The 24,613-nt window shown below is 41.0% G+C and overlaps 1 protein-coding gene across 1 annotated transcript in view; it reads left to right on the top strand.

The window, feature by feature from the left end:
* Positions 1-21,976, top strand: part of LOC127657949 (syndecan-2-B-like) — a 48,001-nt gene extending 26,025 nt beyond the window's left edge. Inside the window, exons 2-5 of the mRNA XM_052146973.1 lie at positions 14,405-14,516; positions 16,615-16,796; positions 17,086-17,218; positions 20,033-21,976. Coding sequence (XP_052002933.1) covers positions 14,405-14,516; positions 16,615-16,796; positions 17,086-17,218; positions 20,033-20,196 — 591 coding nt within the window. The 3' untranslated portion in view covers positions 20,197-21,976. The remainder of the gene's footprint in view (positions 1-14,404; positions 14,517-16,614; positions 16,797-17,085; positions 17,219-20,032) is intronic.
* Positions 21,977-24,613: the final 2,637 nt, after the last annotated feature.

The raw sequence follows: 24,613 nt of genomic DNA, 5'->3' as shown, positions 1-24,613 counted from the left end.
TAAAGAAAAGTCAACCTACTGCTTCCGATTTCACTGTGAGATCAGTCTGGAACCTGGCATTCTCAAGTTATAAGTGGTGCCTGACAATGTCAGTAACTTGAAAAGTTTTAGAAATAAAGTTTGGCCATATCAAGTTCAAGGAATGTGTCCAATTAATTTATTTCAACGATGTCATCGTTAGTGCTAGCTCGTTTCAAGTTTTATGTAATGTGTTTTTGGATATGATTAAAAAGGAATGTTTCCATACAGTACTTGGATGAACTCTTTTTACAATAATGTAAGTTGTCAAAATTATTCAAGAAATATATAACTTTAATTCATTGAATTAAAAATGTAAAATGATTTTATTTGTGCATGCATTTAGCAATGTATGTTGATCTGCCTGCAGATCTAGAGTCCGCTTTTCACTTCTCACTAACGTAAAATGATCCTAGACTATAGGGCTGTCAAAATGTCTGAAAAACTAAACTCGAATTTCTTACTTAAATAATAGTAATATTCAAATTATATTCGATTTCTAAAGACATTACTTTATGTTAGAGGAAAAAAGAATTGTATTGTCTCCTAAACCTACAAGAGGGTGCAAGTGAGCGCAATGAGCAAATATAATCCAAATCAAGCATTGCATTCTTTTATTGAAATGAAATGTTATGACTAGAGGTCGACTGATTAATCGGGCGATTTTTTGAATTTTTTACATAATCGGCATCGGCCAATATCCACGCATATCAAGCCGATTATTAGGCAGGCGCATCTGTGGGCAGCCTAGTGTTGTTGTGGAACACGTGTTCGACGCACGCTGCCCCTAGAGTCATTTTCCAGCAGAGTGAGCAGACCTCAAGGAAGGAGCTAAGTTCCTTGGAGAAAACAGTAAGGGTTAAATTTGTATAACTTCTTTAGATTTAATTAAAAACTTTTGATATGTTACTGCCAACTGCAAGAAAAAACGTGACAAACGCGATAGTTGACATGACGCTCGGCTACTTTGGATATTGATAGCGTAGTTGAAGTTGCATTATCACAGCAGAAGGGTTGCTATCATGTCACAATAAGCAAGCAAGAATTTTGCAATTACAGACAGTGAATCTGAGACTTTTATTTGTTCTGTTTGTGTGTCTTATATTTGAGAGGGTTGTCACTCAATGCAGATAAATAAGTAATAAAAATATACCAACGCAGTATAGGCTATTGAAGGACTGGCTTTGGTAAGCTCGGACGTTATCGGTTCTGCTGTCGGTACTGGAGAAATTAAGAAAATACATTCTTTATTGCTATAAAGAGAAAGTTATTTTATCTCGCCAGCCATTTCTATGAATAATAATATGAAACCATTTGTCTGTGATGCAATTTAGCTATTCGCAGTCAGAGAGAGATCTAGCTCACGCGGTGCTACAGCGAGCAAAACACGAGCCCAACACGAGCACAGCATAATGAGTGACAGAACTAAACATTCAAACATAGCCTGGTTTAGATCTGTTATATTAGTCTGATTTTGTTTTAGATTTCGCCTTCCAAAGATTATAAAAATAATATTTATACATAAGCCGCATTCTGTCTAGCACAACTTCCTTCACAGTGGTGCACTGACATTTCTCCCTAAAACTCAAAATTAACGTCAGAATCAGCACGATCGGTGATTGTTGTAAAATGCTACTGTTGCTAAATTGCGGGACGCGTTTAATAATAAAAAGAGCGCAAGAGATAGGCTACCGTTCCCAAGGCGGCGCGCGCTCCGAAGCACACCGCAAAGAGACGAGCGAAGTATAGACTACTTTGGGTTTCATGCGTCTAAACGATCAACTATACACAAAAATATGTCAAAACGACAGGCTTGGAGATTCACTTAAACACAGTTTATGTCTTAAATGGACGTAGTTATGGAAATAGTTGGGGAGAAAATATGCTGCATCAGGAGCCTATTAGATCTGAACTCGGTCTTAAAGGGGAAGCTGTCTAATAAACATGCTGACGATTGAGCCATTACTGCGAATCAAACAACAAAGGCAAAGAGAAAATCACTTGAATTAATAACTTCTGCATTAATAAGCATTAATCTATCTATGATAAACTGTGCAGTGTTATTTTACAATTGATTACTTTATTAGATTTCTTTTTAGACCACACCTGAACAGTAATGTTAGACCTTCCTGAAATTTAATTTTATATATATATATATATATATATAACAAAAAGAACCGTTAAGACTACCGTTAAAATACCGGATCGATAAGCAGTATCGGTAAGATAGTAATACCATTAAAACCTTAAAGATACCCATCCCTAGTTATGCCTGTGCTTCTCTTGGATGCTCTGAATATTGGATTACGTGTCTGGATTGCCCCTTAATTAAAGCTGCATTTGGATCTCAACCTTCGTGTCTCGGAGCAGTTCGTAACACCTGCTTTGTTTATTTAATATATTTGTTATACATTATTTATACAATATGTTTTTACATTATACATTTTTAATTTTAAGTGTACAAGTGCAGATCAGTCAAGTGTTCAATAAATGTATTTGTTGAGAAATTTTGTCTATCTTAAGTAATTATTTGTGTTACATTTTATCTTTCAAATAAAAGGTTCAAATAAGAGGTTAAAAACAAGCACATATCGGCCAAATATTGGGCAAAATAAATCGGCAGCATTAATCGGCCATCGGCCGACCCGGATTTCAAAAGATCGGCATCGGCCTGAAAAAACCAATATCGGTCGACCTCTAGTTATGACTTTGTTTAAAGTGCATAACGTTTTAAACAATCATTCATATATAATTTCCTAAATGTGCATGCAAGGAAATTGAGGTAACAAAAGTGCATATAAGTGGTAGAGCATTAGTAATATGAGAAAAAAACGCTTCAACATACAGCATAATGTATTATGTCAACACAAAATGGCAAACTGTTATTCTGAAACTATCCACTCACTCATACATGTACATAATGTTTGTCAAAAACACCAGACGGTCAACTTGATCTGCAGCAAGGGTTGAGCGTTTTTGTTGACAATGTTTCCAGCTGATGAAAACACACGCTCAGCTCTGACCGATGTGCCAATAATACCCTGGACTGTTTTTAATAATGGCCCCTCGTCATGACATTCTCGATAAAACTCTTCGGGATGAGAAAACTCTTTGGGATGAGAAGACTCTTCGGGATGAGAAGACTGCATGTGTGTTCTCAAGTTAGATGTTGTGGAGTGATATAGCAGCTGTTTCTTACACAACTTACAAATGACGATGGTTTTGTCAACAATCTTGCCTTCGATACTCCAGAAACCGAAGAAGCGGCACACAGCACTTTTAAGATGTTTTGGTGTAAGTAAGATCCTCTCCGACTCCGAGTCCTCACTCTCTTTTTCAGCATTTTTCAAATTATTAACGCAGCTGTGCCGCATCTAATGGGTTGAACTGGAAATGCTAACATAAACAAACCGCATCAGCTACGTCCTCATCATGTCTCGCGCGCCTCCTGACACACCTAAAATTCGAATGCACAGTTTTTGCATTCAAATGTTTATTTCTTTTTTTAAATTCGACGAATATTCTAAATTCAAATTTTAATTTGACAGCCCTACTAGACTAGCAGTATACAGGCAGCATTTTCCCGTAGTAGCTATTTGAATTCTCTATCGATAGCTGGTCATTAATATGCACATCATACCATGGCCAAGGGAAGACATAAATGATAGTGTGGTGTGCTGAGTCGAGTGTTACTACATTATAAATCAATTAGATTGATGATTTCCCTTACAAACAGTTCTAGCAAACTTGACACAAATTTCACACTCATTATTATCACATTCAAATGAGCTTGTGATTCACTGCAAATGTTTGCCAGAGATTTGCTGCTCTTTACCAGAAATGGGGAACCTGCAGCAACCCTCTGGCGACAATGAAGAGTTTGCTGCAAATTTTGCATGTAAAAATAATGAGTGGCAAATTTTCAGCAAGTTTGCAACCAAAATATCTTAGAATTGACACACATTGTGAAGGATTTTGTATGAATTCATTATTCTGAAATACACCATATTAATCCACTGCACTCTAGATTGTTTATTAACAGTGTTCTGCTGAGGAGTTTAACCTTTATTCTATACAATAAAGTCTGTTTATTTTTGTGGTTTGAGAAACTGGTGTAGTTAGAGGTTTTAGCTGGGGGGATAGGATGTATTTAGCAAAAGGGTAAAAATATATGTTTTACCCAAGGGGATAGGATGGACTCAGATATATGAAGTTAAGAGAACTAAGAGTTAGAAAATAACAGGATGCCTTATTAGCATAGAATGTGTTATGCTGAGATGGACAAAAATAGAGATGATGATTTAGGTTTAGGTCAATAAAAAATGTGTAGTGTAAGTAAAAGGCCTGGATATACTTCCGTAGAAGTTTTTCTTCATTCTGGGGTAAAAAGAATTTCTAAACAGCCGAGCAATGGTATACAGTTTCCGAACATTAAGATACCCCTCACACCAATGTGGGAGACAATCAGAATTACATTTAAATATGAGGATGTTACATGTAAAACCTTAAAAAGGTGTTATCAATTACTTTATGCCTCATTCTGAGTAGAATTCACATGAGGTCAGTAAAAGAAGCTGTGTTAACCACTCAGTGATGATTTGAAATAATATATATCAGTAGAAATATTTTAATTTGTCTTGTTTACATTATGAATTAATGGCGCAAATGCGCTAACATGCTACAAGTGGCCATAATATGTACCAGTGTATAAAATTAGTGTATAAAAGTGGTGGCGGATTTAGGCAATGGAAATTATGATCCAACATGAATTTTCTTGATAAAAAAAACATGATCGTGCCTGGTAACACGTGCTTGTAAAATAGCTAGAAATAGCATTTTAACTTAGCATAAAGCTGACAATTTAGGTTTATTTTTAGGCAAGGTTTATTTTTATTTCTTCTGCTCCAAACTTCAAACTTCTCTGTCTGCTGGTATGAATGTAACACATCATAAGAAAGTGTTTCAGCTCTGTTCAAATGCACTTTGGATCGCATCATTTATATGTATAAATGTTTTCCAATGAAACAAATGACAATAAAATGCAAAGTAATCTCTTCAGTAATCAAAATACTTTTTGAATGTAACTGTATTCTAATTACCAATGATTAAAACTGTAACTGTAGTGGAATACAGTTACTTACAGTATATTTTGTATTTTAAATACGCTCCCCAACCCTACATGTAAACGACCAGTCACGGTTAATTTTGTTGTTACGTGCCATCATGTTACAACAATAATAGACTGGTGTGCAACACAGTGCCATTTAAACAGTCTGCTCATAATGTTTATATTGTTCACCTGTTCCATTCTCCCTTTCTCTCCTCAACAGTTCCCTGTAACTTTTAACTGTCTTGTCTAATGATAAAAAGGCAAATATCAATATAACGTCTAGGTTACTGTCGTAACCTCCGTTCCCTGATGGAGGGAATGAGACGTTGTGTCGATGTAGTGACACTAGGGGTCTCTCTTGAGAGCCTTGGTTATCTCTTATCTTTGAGAAAAGGGCAATGAGAATTTGCATGCCCCTCTCCCAGACATATGGGTATAAAAGGAGGGAAGCGTAAGTCTGTTCAGACAGGTTTTGAGCTGAGGAGCCGAGAGTAAGGTCCCGGCCATTTCAGGAGCTTAGTACAGTGTTGTGGTAAGAGGGACACAACGTCTCATTCCCTCTATCAGGTAACGGAGGTTACGATAGTAACCGAGGCGTTCCCCTTCTGTCACTCACTCAACGTTGTGTCGAAATAGGGACACTAGGGGTCCCTATTTAAAAATGCCACAACACTTAACGTGTTATGTGGACTGCTGATGCAGGTGCAAGCAAGCTATTGCATATGAAAATATCAGGTGCATCAGACTGCACATAAACTTCCCCAACAACCCCAAGAGACATCATATAGTTCCCCACATCCCTGAGGGAGGGAAGCGACGTAACTAGTCTCGGAGCAGGCCACGCCAGCCGCAGCCTTTTCTCTCTATGTGTTTTCTCTCCATAGAGTGTTAAATGCGGCTTGGGCCATCTAACACTATGGTCACGGGATGAGACCAGCTCAACCCAGAGCTGCTAGAGAGGTGCCATTGGCCAGTGCCCACGAGGATGCCACACTCCTTGTAGAGTGTGCTTGAACCCGCAGGGTTCCCTTTCCACTGTCCACCAAAGCAGACAAAGTGTGTCTCAGAGTGTCTAAAGCTCTGCTTGCGATCAAAATATGTGTGCAAAGCATGCACCAGACACATCAAAGCCAAGGCTGGGTCTGCCTGCTCCTGTGGCAACACTTGCAGGTTCACTTACTGATCCCTGAACTGTGTTGTAGGAACCTTGGGCACGTAGCCCGGTCGGGGTCTCAGGATGACGTGAGAGTCTGCTGGACCGAACTCCAGGCAAGTGTCACTGACGGAGAGTGCTTGCAGGTCCCCAACCCTCTTGATGGAAGTGAGCGCAATCAGGAGGGCCGTCTTCAAGGAGAGGGCCTTCAGTTTGACTGAGTCAAGCGGCTCAAACGGGGCTCCCTGAAGACCCAAGAGGACAACAGAGAGATCCCATGAGGGGAACAGGCATGGCCTTGGCCATGGAAAGGAAACTGATGATCAGGTTGTGCTTCCCTAACGACTTACCGTCTACTGCACTGTGGTGAGCCGATATGGCGGCTACATAAACATGCAAGATGGAGGGGGACAGCCACCCCTCCAGCCTCTCCTGCAGGAATGAGAGCACTGACTCGACTGCGCAGCTCTGTGGGTCTTCAGATCGGGAAGGACACCAATTTGCGAATAAGCGCCACTTTAGGACATAAAGCTGCCTGGTAGAGGGAGCTCTGGCTTGAGTGATCGTGTCTACGACGGCTGGTGGTAGACCATTTAGATCTTCTGCAACCCGTCCAGGTTCCAGAGGTCTGGGCATGGATGCCAGAGGGTACACCGTCCCTGAGAAAGAAGGTCCTTCCTCAGGGGAATTTGCCAGGGAGGTGCTGTCACGAGGAGTGTGAGATCTGAAAGACAAGTCCGAGTGGGCCAGTGGGGAGGACACAAGAATGACTTGTTCCTCGACCTCCCTGACCTTGCACAGTACTTGTGCAAGTAGGCTCACTGGGGAAAATACGTATTTGCGCACCCCCCGGGGCCAGCTGTGTGGCAGTGCGTCTGTGCTGAGTGGGGCTTCTATCAAAGAGTACCAGAGCGGGCAGTGGGTGGAATCTTGGGAGGCAAACAGTTCTACCTGTGAAGTAAAAAGGTTAAGAAGTGTTGATGTGTTGTTGTGGATGCAAATGGTCAGATGCAAATGTCTATAACAGTGTGACATTATAATATGGAGGAAGTAGAAAACGAGTCATATCGGCAGCTTGGTTTGACCTCATATATGTCAAAAGATCAAGGAAAATTTGAATCCTCATGTCATGACCCCTTTAAGCTTGACCATTCAACCCTGTTATTACCCTATTAACCAAGTTATTGTTTGAAAGAATGATCAAGCAAATATTTAATTTAATTAAAATAATTTTTTATTGCATGAAGGTTGTTTATTTGATTTCAATCTTAAAATGAAATCAGAAACTATCTAGCTAAAATCAGTCTATGCCTGTAGTTTAGAGTATGTGAGTGGAGTAGAGTGGCAACAATTTCCCCTCCACGCTCAAAGCCTTCTTTATGCCTCGCTCGCTCCGTGCTCCTGGATTAGAGAAACCCTGCTCCGTGTTAGCTACATAGCAAAATTAGCGCCTAACTACCTCTCCACTATAAAGTTATTTCAGTATGCTTTTTAATATTACAACCTTTCATGCAGAAGGTGTATTAAATGTAAAATAAATACACAATACTAGAAGAAAAGCTACAATGTGCTTTATTAGAACACTAACATTAGCCCAGGACTAAATAAAATATTTGTTATAGCTTACTTTTGAAACATAGCTTTCTCTGGGTTTGATCAATAAAATCAATTGCTAGATGCAATTTTTTTTTAAAAATAAATAAATAAAAAAAAGAATTATAAAAACATTAAATAAAAAATATAAATCAAACCAAACGAAAGAAATGTATAAATTACCAGAAAAAAACCAAAACATTAAATTAAATCATATTAATAAATTACCCCCCCAAAAATTTTTTTTTTTTTAATAATTATTGCCTAATTATTGCCTATTATTTTATATTATTGCACTTCTTTAAATTAACCTTGCCCTATAATTATGTGAAAAAATTATATATATATTCTCAGAATGTTCTGCACTTTTTTTAATCAAAACTAGATAAGACTGTCAAAACTATATTTATAATGCAGAGTTCACTTTTAGAAACGCGTTTGAATTTTTTAAGATTTTATATCTTCCTCTATTCGCATTTTCTGAGCTTCTTCACGCATATATTAGACTACAGCACTAAAATAAATTTAGATGGCAATCGATTAAAGTCAAACTACTCAATATTAACATTAAGGTTGATTAGTGAATTTGGTGTTTTACGTCATTAAAAGTTCAATTCTATTTAATGCAGGACATAATAGCTTACAGTTAATATTGAGATGCATTAGATTAGAACTGTTATGAATAGAGACAGAGGCAAACGGGAGGTGTGGATCCAAACGCGGAACTTTTATTGCAACAACTAAAACTAAAAATAATACAAAACACAGGAACAAAAGGAAACATCCACGATGGGAAAACAGACTAAACCTAACTAAAAATAACACAGAACACAGGAACAAAGGAAACATCCACGAACGGAAAACAGAGACTAAACCTTGACAGAACATGGAAACATCTACGAAGGGCACAGGAACCTCGAACGAGTAAGTGAAAGTAGGGAACAGGGCAGGAAACAAGGAACTAACACATACAACGATCAACAAACAAACAGAGGAAAGGCAGGGTTTAAATACACAAAGGAACAAACAAGGGAATGAGGGACACCTGGAGGAAACAATCAAGGGAACACCAATCATAAAAATGAACTACAAAGGACTACAGAAAACCAAACAGGAACTAATCTAAACTTCAACATAAAAGCACAAAAAACAAAAGACAACAGTGAACATGACAACTACAAAGGACTACAAAAAACCAAACAGGAACTAAACTAAACTTCAACATAAAAGCACAAAAAAAACAAAAGACAACAATGAACATGACAGAATCCCCCCTCAAAGGATCGGATTCCAGACGATCCTAAAACAAAAAACAAAAGACAAAAACCCACAAAAACAACATGAGGGCACCAGGGGCAAACAGACAGTCCAAGTGGGCACAAGGGGCAGACAGACAGACCAGGGGGGCACAACGGGCAGACAGACTGTCCAAGGGGGCACAAGGGGCAGGCAGGAAGTCCAGGGGGGCACAGAGGGCAAGACAGTCAGGCCACGGAGACGCAAGGGGCCGACAGGCGGTCCACGGGGGTATGTGACGGGGACCGGGTCAGGTGGTCTGGGGGGCGTCCACCGAGCAGGGACAGGTTTAGGAGGCCAGGGTGGTGGCCACAGGGCTAGGACCGGTTTGGGTGGCCTGGGAATGGCCACTGGGGAGGTGGGTGGAGCCGTGTGATGCGGGGCCAAGGAGGACCTCTGAGGCGGAGCAATGGAAGACTTGGGTGGCGGCGCCGAAGGAAGCGTAGGCAGGGCCGCAGGAGACCCTGGGGGCGGAGCCGAGGGAAGCTCAGGAGGTGGAGCCGAGGGAGGCTCAGGAGGCGTAGCTGAGCGAGGCTTCGGGGCAGAGCTGAGGAAGGCTTCGTGGGCAGAGCTGAGGAAGGCTTCGGGGGCAGAGCTGAGGAAGGCTTCGGGGGCGGAGCCGGGAGAGGCGCGGGAGGCGAAGCCGTAGGAGACTTGGGAGGCGGTGCCGAAGGAGGCATAGGCAGGGCCGTGGAAGGCTCAGGAGGCGGAGCCGAGGGAGGCGGAACCATGGAAAGCTCAGGAGGCGGAGCCGTGGGAGGCTCAGGAGGCGGAGCCGAGGGAGGCGGAACCATGGAAAGCTCTGGAGGCTCAGAAGGTGGAGCCGTAGGAGGTTCGGGAGGCAGAGCCGTAGGAGGTTCGGGAGGCGGAGCCGTAGGAGGCTCGGAGAGAAGAGCCGTAGGATGCTCTGGAGGCGGAGCCCTAGAAGGCTCTGGAGTCCCTGGGAGCAGAGCCATAGGAGGCTCGGGGGGCGGAGCCCTGGAAGGCTCAGGAGGCGGAGCCCTGGAAGGCTCGAGAGGCTTGAGAGGCGGAGCCCTGGAAGGCTCAAGAGACGGAGCCCTGGAAGGCTCGAGAGGCGGAGCCCTGGAAGGCTTGAGAGGCGGAGCCCTGGAAGGCTTGAGAGGCGGAGTCCTGGAAGACTTGAGAGGCTTGAGGGGCAGAGCCCTGGAAGACTCGAGTGACTTGAGGGGCGGAGCCCTGGGAGGCTCGAGAGGCGGAGCCCTGGAAGGCTCGAGAGGCTTGAGAGGCGGAGCCCTAGAAGGCTCGAGAGGCTTGAGAGGCAGAGCCCTGGAAGACTCGAGAGGCTTGAGAGGCAGAGCCCTGGAAGACTCGAGAGGCTTGAGGGGCGGAGCCCTGGGAGGCTCGGGAGGCCGAGCCCTGGAAGGCTCGAGAGGCGGAGCCCTAGAAGGCTTGAGAGGCGGAGCCCTGGAAGACTCGAGAGGCTTGAGAGGCAGAGCCCTGGAAGACTCGAGTGACTTGAGGGGCAGAGCCCTGGAAGACTCGAGTGACTTGAGGGGCAGAGCCCTGGAAGGCTCGAGAGGCTTGAGGGGCAGAGCCCTAGGAGGCTCGGGAGGCGGAGCCCTAGAAGGCTCGAGAGGCTTGAGAGGCGGAGCCCTGGAAGGCTCGAGAGGATTGAGGGGCGGAGCCCTAGGAGGCTCGGGAGGAGGAGCCCTGGGAGGCTCGAGAGGAGGAGCCCTGGAAGGCTCGAGAGACTTGAGAGGCGGAGCCCTGGGAGACTCGGGGGCACTGTCTCTTGGACGGGCACGACCACTGGCGCTGGCTTTTGGACGGTCATGGCTACTGGTACTGGGCAGGCGTGGGCTCAGGCTCGCTGGCCGGGGCAGGCGTGGGCCGGGAGGCGGAAGCCCGTCTTCTCCTCCTCCTCCGGGCAGACGAAGTGGGCAGTGCAGGCTCATGGGAAACGACTGGTGTGGAGGCTTGCTCGCTGACAGGTGGGGCAGGCGTGATGGGAAAAGCCATGGGCGAGCCGCTGACCAGCAAAGTCTCCTTCACAAAATCGCGGAGCGTCCAGCCGCGCGTCGCTGGTGGCAACAGCTCCTTGAGCGAATCGGTCAGACTAGCCCGGAAGAACACCACCAGGGAGGAGTCTGGGAAGTCGGTAGCCCACGCTAGGTCCAGGAAGTCTCTAAGGTGGTCCTCCACCGGGCGGCTTCCTTGCCTCAGGTTCAGGAGGCGGCAGCTTGCCTGAACAACTGCTGGATCCATTGTAGTCGATCGTTCTGTTATGAATAGAGACAGAGGCAAACGGGAGGTGTGGATCCAAACGCGGAACTTTTATTGCAACAACTAAAACTAAAAATAATACAAAACACAGGAACAAAAGGAAACATCCACGATGGGAAAACAGACTAAACCTAACTAAAAATAACACAAAACACAGGAACAAAGGAAACATCCATGAAGGGAAAACAGAGACTAAACCTTGACAGAACATGGAAACATCTACGAAGGGCACAGGAACCTCGAACGAGTAAGTGAAATTAGGGAACAGGTCTGGAAACAAGGAACTAACACATACAACGATCGACAAACAAACAGAGGAAGGGCAGGGTTTAAATACACAAAGGAACAAACAAGGGAATGAGGGACACCTGGAGGAAACAATCAAGGGAACACAATCATAAAAATGAACTACAAAGGACTACAGAAAACCAAACAGGAACTAAACTAAACTTCAACATAAAAGCACAAAAAACAAAAGACAACAATGAACATGACAAGAACGTTGATTCTGATTATTCAAAATATTGAATAGACCTTTTAGATTTTCTCTCCACATGTGAACGGATTATCATCGTGTTTTTTGGACACGTCTTTTAGGATTTCACAACAAACCTTTGATTGTGGCAATCACCTCCCCACTCATGTTCTCCTTTGCCATCCCATCATTAATTTTCACTATATGCAAGTTGACGTAAGAATAAAGAGACAAGACACAAGCATGTAGTTAAGTCAAGTTTACAGATGCAAAAATATCTGATTGGAAATGCTGCTTGTCAGTGAGTCTTCATTATGTAGCCGATTTTAGGGTACCTGAAGCCACCTGAGGGTGGCCGAAACATCATGCAAGTTTTAATCAAACAAAGTTAAGCTTAAAGGTTGCTTATTGAGTGAGTGTTACACTTCCTTCTTTTTAAAGTATGGCATTTGGATTTTGCACCTCCTCTTTAGTTAGTTGAGCACCGTTTTTCAACTTTTTTGCAATCCTAGGATACCAGAACTCTCAGAAACAACATGCCGACTTACCGTGTGATCATGTTTTTTAAACAGTATTTAAACATGTTCCAAACAGGATAAAATCAGGGGTGCAAAAACGGCAACTCATTAGAAAAAAAAGCTCAAATAGTATTTAGTTTGACCACCTGAGGCTGACTATTAACATGTTCGGAAGGCCATCCACCTCTTTTCTTTGAACATTTAAAACAATAATTATATATTTTTAAAGAGTTTCAGGCAATATTTTGTACCCTATTCATGAAATATGCCTCATCTCTCTGTCTTTCCCGCTCTCTCTCTCTCTCTCTCTCTCTCTCTCTCTCATAGATCCCTCTTTCTGTTTGTGTATCCAGCATGAGTGACCGCTATACAATTTAACCGTATCACCTGTCTTTATTGGAGTGTCATTATTTATTGTCTATGTGAAAAGGAGGATTCATATTACACACAAAGGTGCATACAGTATTATCCAATGTCATTATCGTATCCATTGCTGCTCTTGTAGACTTTAATCAAACACACACATACTCACAGCATCAGCACTTTCATGCTCTATTTCATTGCCCTCTGCTATATTAGAAATGATGTGCACAGAGCATGGCCTACTGGTTGCTCTTTGTGATTTTCAGAAGGGTTGAAGTGGATGGAGAAGATCAGAGACAGCTGAGCCCGAGTGAGCTTGAATGGAGAAGTCTATGGGACAGGACAAGGTTATTGGAGGATGTGATTCTGTCACACCAAAATAGAAAGGTTCATAGGTTTTTTTAAATAGACATAGCATCCATCTGCCCCCTCTCTCTTGACAACAATGATAGCCTCCTGCATTTATGTGTGTGAGACTGGTAGACCGTGTCTGTTTGTTTGCTCACCCTCAACCTTGAAGTATTACTTCAGAGAGATAAGCCTTTTGTTACTTTCACAATGTGTGGAGAAATGACAGATACTGAGTTTTAAATTGGTTTTTTAGCACAATTTTAGTGGGTCAGAGAGCTTTTAGAGCGTTTTTTTCCTTTGGGAGAAAATCGAACATGACTTTTTTTAGTGGTAGTTTCCAGGGAAACCGAGGTGGAAGGAACCTTAGGCAGGCGTTTTTGTTGTTTGTGCCTTTTAGCTAACAGCAAAATCAGCCAATCATATTTGTTTATGTTGTATAAACAGCTTGTAGGTAGCTGTGCAGTGTATAAACCTCACTCCACTGGCCTCAAGAGGCACACTAGTGACTGACTCTAGGGGCTTTAGCCTCCTCATTAGTGCACCCATCTCCCATGCCAGAGACCCCGGTTCAAATCCCGCTTGGAGTGGGTCAAGCAGGACTGTGGTTACAAGTGGTGCCGTGACCCAGATGGGAGTGAGGTTTAGGGGGGTGAGTGTAACAGTAGCCAGCTGGTATGTGCTGTGAAGTGTGTAAACCTCACTCCCCTGGCCTCAAGAGGTGCACTAGAGACTGACGCTATGGGCTGTAGCCTTTAGCCTCATTGTTAGCATGCCCGCCTCCAGTGCCGGAGACACTGGTTTGAAGCGGGTCGAGCAGGACCGGTTACAAATGCACATTTCATTTAAGTAAATCCTCCCTTAACTCTGTGTGCATTTCTTTGAAAATATAAATTTTAGGTAATGACTAAACTTTTTCTTTAAAAAAGTTGACAACAATTAGAAATACATCATTATTTTACTAAATGTGTTGGGTCTGAAAATGTGTTGAATTAAAGCTAAATTGTGTAATTTCCATGCCTCTAGTGTCACTAAATGGTTTTGCTAAATAATTACGGTTTTCAAATAGTTTTCCCAAACATTCTCATCTTCCATTGGTCAACAAACAGGTAGTCCTGCCCAAAACACCTTAGTTGAACCAATGGTCCTCTGTTGTACTGTTTGAGATGCTCAAACATGTTTCAAGGAAATCAACCAACAAATAATTTAAAATTGTCTCTGCATAAACTGGGACAGGACAAAGTTCAGCTATAAATCTGCAATTTTGTTTATGTTCACCTGTGCAGGTACTGGTGTCAGGTCAGTCACTTGCCTTAGCTGATGACCTCTATCTGGACGACCAACAGTCTGGTGACTTCCCTTTAGACGATGATGACTTCACCTCTGGTTCAGGATCTGGTAAGGATACTTCAACTCATTTTCTTCAAGTAATTTATTCTAAAATAGCATCATCATCACTATTACCCTAATTGCTCATACTAAGGGTTATTATCTTTATTTCTCATTACTTTAACCCTAAGTATTAAAGTAATAGTTCACCCAAAAATGAAAATGATGTTATCGTTTACTCACCTTCATGTTGTTCCAATCCCATATGACTTACTTTCTTCTATGGAATGCAAAAGGGGCCATACTCTGTGCTGTCAAGCTCCATAAAAAAACAAAAGACACCATAAAACAACAATAAAAGTTGCCAGTGCATCACATGCACATTCCCAAAGTCTTCTGAAGCTGTATGATTACTTTCTGTGATAATAAGACAACATTTTAGGTTGATATTCACTCTCAAATGAAATAAAATCATAGATAAATCATTAATGGCAATTAACTATGTTTATAATATCAAACCTAATTGGCTCTTGTGTCATTACATCAAGATTGAACCTATGAAGTTTGATGTTATTAAGGTAGTTGCCATAGTGATCGAATGGCTTCAGAAGACTTGGAAAGTAGTGCATGAGTAATGTTGACTACTTTTACTGTGGTTTTATATTATGTTTATTTGTTTTGTTCTTTATGGAGTTTGATAGCATACAGTCACTATCAACTTTCATTATATTGCAAAAAGATGTGTAAAGATTTGAAGACATTTGTTTTCCACAGAAGAAAAAACTGAAATAGTTTTTGGACAACATTTGGATGAGTAAATAATGACTATATTGGTTAAGTATTCTTTTAAACTTTGCTGCGTGTCTTGTCCTGCACCATTTGTGCTATGAACATAAAGCTTACCTCAAATCGTCAGACTTGATCAGAAGTATGCTTTTACGTTTCTAAGCAATCAGAAGTACAATTTACATTGAGGATTAACAGCGAAACCTATCGTAATTATTCAATTTGGCATGGCTAAGTGCCACTCACATACAGGAAATATAAATGCCTTGTTAGATTCACCCTGAAATTACTCAATTGCTAAATACTAAATTGTATTTGTATAATTTCAAAAGATGCATTTAGGGATTAGTGTAGAATCTGTTGTTTGGAATGCTGTTTGAAATTAAGTATTTAGAAACAATTTAGAAACTAGTATTTAGTCTTAATAGGTAGATCTAAAGATTACATAAAGTGGTGGTAATAGAAGGGCTGCTTAGATGTGTTTGCTTGACAATGTCCCCTGTACTGTGAATGGACAGATGTTTCACCTGCGGTCAAATGCGGTCAGCCTAGTCCACCATGGTCACCCAGCAGATGTCTGCTGCATACAGAAGGCCTGCATTATTAATTGGTCATTCCTCTGCCTCTTACCGCTGCACCTCAGTGCCTTGTACCTGGTGCAATTACAGTACAAAATTGAGGGAATGAAATGCAATTATTATTTCATGTGTCTCTCTTGGAAACACTTTTAAGCAAGAGTGGTGATCTAGTTTAAACTTACCCACTCTGTTTCACCACATTCATCTAAAATTCCAAGAAAGAGAGAAGTGTGATCTATAACTCAGGCCATCAGGATCTCGTTATGGCCCCATTATATTTGAATGTCATCATATATCAGTGGTTCTCAACTGGTGGGTCGCAACCTAAAATGTGTCACAGGTATTGCAATGCTAAATGCAAATAACAAAATGAAACTTATCATATAATCATGAATAATTTCATGAAATTAAGATCATGAAACCTTTAAAATGATTAAAGAGACATTTAGAAACCAAAGTTGTCTGTTATTCAGCCTTCGCAATGTTAATAATTCATGGTTTAATATGAATAATTCAAAGTTTTATTTTAAGCATACTTTTGTATGCTCAAGAGTTTTGGTAGTGTGTTGGCTGGACTCTTAATGTTCAATGTAAAATCTGGGTCCTGAAGCCAAACCATTTGAGAACCACTGGCTGAGTTTGGAATGGCATACAACACATACTACTCTTCCTTGCTTTGCTATATGTGTCTATGGCATAGTAAGAGTAGTATGGTAGTATATCATTCCAAACTCAGCCACTGTCTTATAGTCATATATCAACATACTAATGGTTGGAGTATCTATTCCTCATGGTCTCTCTAGGTTTCAGTAAAACAGACGATGATGAGGATACATCAACAATAACTGTGCGATACCCAGAATTCAAAGCCGAATTCACTCTGGGGCCTGTCTACACCAGCAGCCCCAGTTTGGAGTCCTCAACTTCCAGAGAGACAGACCAAATCAGCATAGAGACAGTCTTTGACTCGGTATTGGAAACAGAGGTGCGATTGCTCACCCATTTCACATGAACTGTAACTGATTCTGACATTATCAAAGCTTTCTGCTGACTCCCACTGCAACGAAAACATGCACAGCTTGCAAAACTGTGACAACCCCTGATATTGCACCCGTTTGGCCTGCTGTCTTGCACAGTTTTACACAACATCACGATTATGTTAGATCCTTCAATCTTGTTATTGGATCTCCTGTCTACTAGTTAGAATATTTTAGCTGTCAGCAATTTCGATGTTAACCTTTCTTTCTTCCTTTCTCTCTTCCTCTGTTCTATAGATCTTTGACTATCAGACAGAAAAGCCCCAGGTCACTGTTGAGGCCACCAGCTCATCAAGTGTTGTACAAGATGCTGACCCTCTTCATGAGGTTCGCACAGAAAATCTATTCCAGAGGACAGAAGTGCTGGCGGGTATGTTTCACAGAAATGTTCATTGTGTCCACCATGATTTTTATATTGAAAGCTGAATAGAACTGAGAGTGGCATAAATACATCTGTATTTTGGGTATATTTAATATTGCTGGGAAATTAGCTTTTTAGAACTGGTTTGTGACAAAACAAAAAGGTAGAAAGAAAGACTAATGTTTCAAGTTCAGTACAAGATAAGCTCAAACGAAAGAATAATTTATAGTAAAGCAATCACGATGGAAGTCAATGGAGTCAGTCCATAAACATTAAGTACAATCTGTTTTAAAAGTACAACCACAAAATGTAAACATTATACTGTATGTGTTAAAATGATTTAAATGTGATAAAAACTGGGATCTACCAGCATTTAACAGATTTCAGTGCTTAATAGTACTATGACACCAAAGCCATGACAACAAAGTTGTAATGTTGGATTAAGCCATTTTTAATCGCACTAAAATCATGTTAACACAACATGTTAACATCTTGTGTCTATACTTTTGAAATTGTAAATGCCTTACTATAATCACAATGTAAGGATGCTGGAAACAGGTGATGACGTGAAGATGAACCCAAGTGCAGATTATTTTTCAAACTTGGAATCCCAATAACCCTGACTACAAATGTGAACTAAACAAAAACATGAACTTGACTTGACTAAAATTGGACTTGAAGCAGAGGCGGGCCTGGACCGTGGAACAGAGGCGGGCCTGGAATGTGGAGCAGAGACTTGTTTGTGACATGGCATGGAGTAGACTGAGGTTCGGCTGAGACATGGCATGGAGCATTCTGGGGCTTGCCTGAGACATGGCATGGAGCAGTCTGGGGCTTGCCTGAGACATGGCATGGAGCAGACTGGGGCTTGCCTGAGACATGGCATGGAACTGTCTGGGGCTTGCCTGAGACATGGCATGGAGCAGTCTGGGGCTTGCCTGAGACATGGCATGGAGCAATCTGGGGCTTGGCTGAGACATGGCATGGAGCATACTGAGGTTCGGCTGAGACATGGTATGGAGCAGTCTGGGACTTGCCTGAGACATGGCATGGAGCAATCTGGGGCTTGGCTGAGACATGGCATGGAGCATACTGAGGTTCGGCTGAGACATGGTATGGAGCAGTCTGGGACTTGCCTGAGACATGGCATGGAGCAATCTGGGGCTTGCCTGAGACATGGCATGGAGCATACTGAGGTTCGGCTGTGACATGGCATGGAGCAGGCAGAGGCAGTGTTGTGACATGGCCTGGAGCTGACTCTGGCGTGGCTGTGACATGGCCTGGAGCCGACTCCGGCGTGGCTGTGACATGGCCTGGAGCCGGCTCTGGCGTGGCTGTGACATGGCCTGGAGCCGACTCTGGCGTGGCTGTGACATGGCAGGCTCTGGGACGGACGAGGTTGGCCGCGCAGGTTTTGGGACGGACGAGGCTGGCAGTGCAGGCTCTGGGACGGACGAGGCTGGCAGCGCAGGCTCTGGGACAGACGATGCTGGCAATGCAGGCTCTGGGACGGACGAGGCCAGCAACGCTGGCTCTAAGATGGAAAAAGCTTCCAGCTCATTTGCTGTGGCAGGCATGGCCATTTGCTCTTCGAACAGTGGCAGGCGTGGGCGCTGGCTCGTCAACCATGATGAGGGACGCTGACTCGTCGACCATGACTTGGGACACTGACTCATCGACCATGACGTGGGTCGCTGACTCGGAATTCGCCTCCCCCACAGTGAACAATCTGCAGGGCAAGGTCGATATACTGGACCAGATTGAGGGAACTGTGACTGCCAGGCATTAAAGATGAGATTGGCTCACTCAATCCAAAATGGAAACCTGGAAGTCCACCTGGAAGGCAAGATTGCAGAAGCCCTCTACATAACTCTCCAGGGGATGTGATGTGATGTGATGTGATGTGATGTGATGTGATGTGACGTGACTAGACAAGACTAGACTAGACTAGACTAGACTAGAGCAAAACAACAAAGTTACATTCACAATACCTGACACTAGACAATGGCAAACATGAGGGCTTAAATACAAGGACATGGGTAACAGATAAACCAATCACAAGACTAAAATCTAAACAAGATAACAAGACTAATAACAAAGTAATCAAAGAATGAACCTATGAAAACAAGACACATGAACAGGGGACTTGTGAAGATGACAAGATTACATGAGGAAACAGGAAATCACATGACATGATAGGAATAGGAACTAAACTTGAAAATAAAAGACATGAAAAAACATGAACAAAACACATAAATGTGACACACGATTTTAGCTTCTTTTTTAATAAACGGGGTAAGAGTCGAAATAAATGTTTATGGTAATCAGCATTATGCAACAAATACTGTTGATTAAGTTTAACTTGTTTTGAATTTGTAACATTCCTTCAAGACACAATTATTATGTTGACCTTTTTTAAATGCAAAACTAAAACAATCAACAAGAAATGGTTGATGATTATTGCATATAGTATATTAATACTATTTTAAATTACATTCGTAAATATTAAGATTAATAAAAAAAATTACAAATATATGGTTTTTTGTATATAATGTATTTACTAATATTAACAACTGTAACCTTATTATAAAATGCTACTGATTTTTCTCTGTGTAAACAGTTCTTTTCTTGCACACATGCACATACAGTATAATGTGAAAGTTACTGGGTTTATAATTGTTTTTGTAAAAGTATTTCTGTGGTAATTGGCAGCATGCCACATATGTATTCATGCCACAGATTTCCTTTAAGTTCATGTTCATCATTCTTTGTGGAAGATTTGAATATGATTTGTGTGGTGTCTTTCTTGAATTTTTGCTGCAGCTGTTATAGCCGGTGGAGTGATTGGCTTCCTGTTTGCCATCTTCCTTATCCTCCTCCTTGTGTACCGTATGAGAAAGAAGGATGAGGGCAGCTATGATCTTGGAGAGCGTAAGCCACCAAGCTCAGCCTATCAGAAGGCTCCAAGCAAGGAGTTCTATGCCTGAATGACCAATCATTACCAACAGTAACATCATTATGACAACCATCTCCTCTCCAAGAATAACCTGGCTCGGTAGCACCTTGAGGAGATTTTTTTTTTTACAGGGAACATCTACTTGTTTAAAAATGTAATAAAAAAAACAAATGATAATTTTGTTTTACAAAGCATACTAGGGCTTGTACTTTTGTTTTGGGATAAAAAATAAAAAAAAAGAAATTTTCTTTACGGTTTTTTATTTTTTATTTTTAAGTATGAAAGCAACTTCACACAGCTAGATTGACTACTTTATAACAGTAGAGGTACGTTTTTATTAAAGAACAAGTCAGTTCAGAGGGGGTAATTGTGGGCTATACGTATGCTTTATCTGATACCTTTAATTTTTCACTGAAATGTATATTATGATCTCAATGTGGACTTTATCAATAATTTGGTTTCATCTCAGCTTATTTTGTAAAGGGTATATGTTTGCATTTTTGTGTGGCCATATTCAAAGCCTTTAAAGATCACAAAATTTTGCAGAATGCTTTGATGTATTTTGTTACATTTAATTTTCTGTAGTACAATGTTAAAGTCCCTGAAAGTTTAAATTCTACTTTGCCTGAGGCAAGAACACATTCCACCATGCTTGTGCTTTTCATTTCCTTGAACTCTTTCTCTGTCTGTCTTGTCACAAGCACTTATGCAGGGTAAAGTCTCTTAGAAAAATCAGTTCTTAATTGTTTCATCAAATCAAATCACACCACTATCTCTTAAGTGCTCTTCATTCGTGGCATCCTGAAATACTGCAATGACTTTACCGATATAGATAGTTTAAATTGCACAGAAACATTTCAAGTACATCAACTTTGTGTTTTCTTTATTGTGTTTCCCCACAAAATCCAGTATTAGAGGGAACAAAAAATATTTTATTTTGAATAAAATATGGAATATTTTCAGATAAAGGCTGTTTACTGCAAACAAATTTAATGAGTACATTTAACAGTATCTTCCATTAAATTCTCAAACTTTTAAAGCAACAAGGTTTACATTTGATCAGTTTGCATGTTTCCTGGGAATTGTATTGATGACTTCGGCAGTTGCTAGAGCCCTGCTCTACCAGTTGAGCTCCATGACAAGTTAATGGCATTCATCCAGTAAATGTCAACAGTATTAGTCCCACATTACAGACCTACTCCCACATTGTTACTAATCGACACATGTTCAGCATTCACTGTTGACTGAATACTTAATGGAGGCCAATTTTCTTTCATAATATTAACCCTCATGTGGAAAAGCTTTTAAAATGACTTTACTTACTGTATGGTTCTGACTCTAGCATACTCTGCTGAATGTCTCTGACCTTCCAAAGACTCAAACAGTGTTGTTAACAATGATGGTGATTAATAGTGTGGATCACATTTGCTTATTTTTACTCCCTCCTACATGTGCATTTCCATGATGTTTCTTTTTAAGACCTGACCATTTAGAGTCAATGACGTATCTGTATAAGTTAATATACAATAATTTATAGAATATAATTATTTATATACTACATATTATATGTAATATGTTAGTTAAAAAAAAAACTATGAAAATGTATATTCACAAATGTTTTAGAAGCCCTTGAAGTGCCTACTGTCCTGAAACAGATCTGCAGGGATTTGAGGACATTTCTGCATCAGAGAATGATGTTAAAAGCTGGAACTGGAGAAATATGATGAATGGTAATGTTACAGAATGAGAGAAACAGTATTGTATTTCATAAAAAAACACTACTGAATAAACATTTTCTAATGGTATTTTCATTATGTGTCCTGCCCATCAACCTGAATGCACCCTAAGCACCTCTCTTCGGAGATTATTCTGATTTATTCTGTTCTCTCTCTCTCTCTCTCTCTCTCTCTCGCTCTCTCTCTCTCTCTCTGTGTATGTGTGTGAGGACAAATTCTCATAATTTCAAAATGCAAAAAAAAAAATCCTAATTCCTAATATTTTGGAGCATATTACAATATCATTTCTTTCTTTTATTTTTGGGGTGAGTGTAAGCGATGACAGAACACTCAAGCCAAATGCATCTATTAAAATGTAAAGTTGCAGAATGGTACTTTTTCCATTCACACTTAATCACATCGAATCTTTCACCATTTCCCACAGAAGATATTAACAGGTAATCGTGCTAAAACATAAAATCTGCACAGCATAGCTGCAGAACTGATTGAGAGGACAGCACAGTCACAGGAATAGAAACCTTTCCCCAACAAGTCTCTAATTAGAAATAAACTGGCAGTGGCTGCTGGACAGATGTGTGATGATCAGTCATTGGGGCCACGGTGTCAGCTGGGCAGCTGAGAAATCCTATGTACTGTCTATAATTGGGTTAGGACTTACAATTCCTTGATGGAGAATTTTATGAAAAGCATGCAAAAAAATATAATGGGAAAAATACTTCTGCAACCCAGAAGTCTGAAAAAGTGGTCGGGCACTGTTGTACTCAGTAACCTATAGTTTATGGTGGCAGGTGTATTTATAATTACATGGATTAAAAGCCAATAAACTCCAGTTTTGTTTTCACCTAGGCTTCTAAAACAAAGCTTGCACATTTAAATTTCATTGAAGTTTGCAGGAATTGTAGAGTTACAAAATATCATATTATTTGTGTATATCTGTATGCAATATGTTACAATATCATAAATGTCATCTTCAGCATGCCACTGAGCTCTGGACAACTCAAAGGGCAACTGTTCCTGCAATTAATGTACTATAAATAATGTTTTGATAACAGAAAAAAAATCCCTAATGATGATGAATAAGAAGCTAGTTCAGACAATTGGCTGAATGTAGCATATAATAATTTGAAAAGTGGGAGAGTTCTAACCTGTTGATGGAGAATGGAGTAAGTGAATGGATAAGAAAGACCAAGGCTCCAACTTTAGCTGCCTCTGAAGCCCCTGAAAGCCGATATCTGACAAATGTCTGGTTATACACAACAATTTTCCCTTTAGCCTCAATCACTCTCTTCTTCAGCTCTTCAAATGACTCCACCACCATAATCTCTGCCTCTATACTTACCAGAAGAACATTTAAACTGGTCAAATATGCAGGTATTTAAAAGACCAAAGGTATCCTAATCTTAACACTAAGATTTTAGACATACAGTGGGGTCCGTATTGTATGTCTGAAGCCACACTGAAAATCGGGAATTCAAAATGTAATTTAAACCAGTAAATATGTTTTTGGATATGTTAAGATATGTTAAGATGGAAAATGTTTCTGCACCATTTTAAGGTCATTAATCATATAAGCAAATTTGTGGCATTGGCGATGTTAGAAAAGAACCTTTGTAGAAAAGGTCAAATTTCCATGCTTCATTGAAGCACATGAGATGCTATTTGAAACATTCTCAAATCTTGCAGGTTAACATGGATCATCAGGTTTTGTGCAAACTTGTGGAGTCCATGCCAGCTTGAGTGTATGCTGAAGGTAAAGCAAATAGAGGGCATACCAAATACTAAGACATTTAAAAAGTTAATTGTTCAGTTCAACATTTCACCCCAATTGTTGTGTTAATAAATTGGAAAACTGCTAAATAGTAGCACTTTTACTAACCGACTCATATATTTGGACTCCTCTATATCACTAGAAATACCGTGACTATTCACCTCCAGGAGGAGTTTCTACATAACTGCCCAGCCCAAGTACGGCTAGAGTGTAATTTCTTGGTAGAAGCATTACTGCACTCTCCTTCCTCTAGATGCACATTCTGCAGTACGTCCAGTGTTAGGGCATTGTGCATGTACTTAATGGCCATGTCCAGGATTTCCGAGCCACTGACTCTGTGTTCAATAGTGTCAGTGAAATCAGCCAGTCTCTCATAAGAACGATGATTTGCTGAACAATGTCAGAGTACTTGGAAATCTCTCTGATATCTCTGAAAGGGGTTTATGGTAAAAAATATGAGGCTTAGAGTGAGACTGCAGAAAACAGCTGAGAAAGAGAAGAGTCACCAGCCCCTGTCTGATGAAGATATGACCTCTGCTTTTATTGCCAGTCATCTGAGAAGCACATGAGAGACACAGTCAAACACTTCTACACTTACGATCTGTCACGGCTGTGGGAAGCAGGAGAAGGCAGACGAGTGATTTGGATCCAAACGCGGCTTTATTTATAAATCATAAACAAATAAACAGAAAGAAAAGTCCACGCTGGGAAAAACTAAACTAAACACAAAAGAACACACGGCAGGAAGAACATAAACGAAGGGAAGGAATTAGGGGCATAGACAACAAACATCCTCGAAAGGCAGGGGGTAACCTCGAACGAACAAGGGGAACAGAGAGAGAACCACGAGAGAACATAGGAATCGACATGAAACGCCAACGAACGACAAAGGGAAGGGGAAGCAGCGGGGTTTAAATAAAGAGACACGGTAATGACAAAACAAC

Source organism: Xyrauchen texanus, chromosome 17 (genome assembly GCF_025860055.1).
Source record: "Xyrauchen texanus isolate HMW12.3.18 chromosome 17, RBS_HiC_50CHRs, whole genome shotgun sequence".
Taxonomy (NCBI): domain Eukaryota; kingdom Metazoa; phylum Chordata; class Actinopteri; order Cypriniformes; family Catostomidae; genus Xyrauchen; species Xyrauchen texanus.
This window is presented reverse-complemented; position numbering and strand designations above follow the sequence as displayed.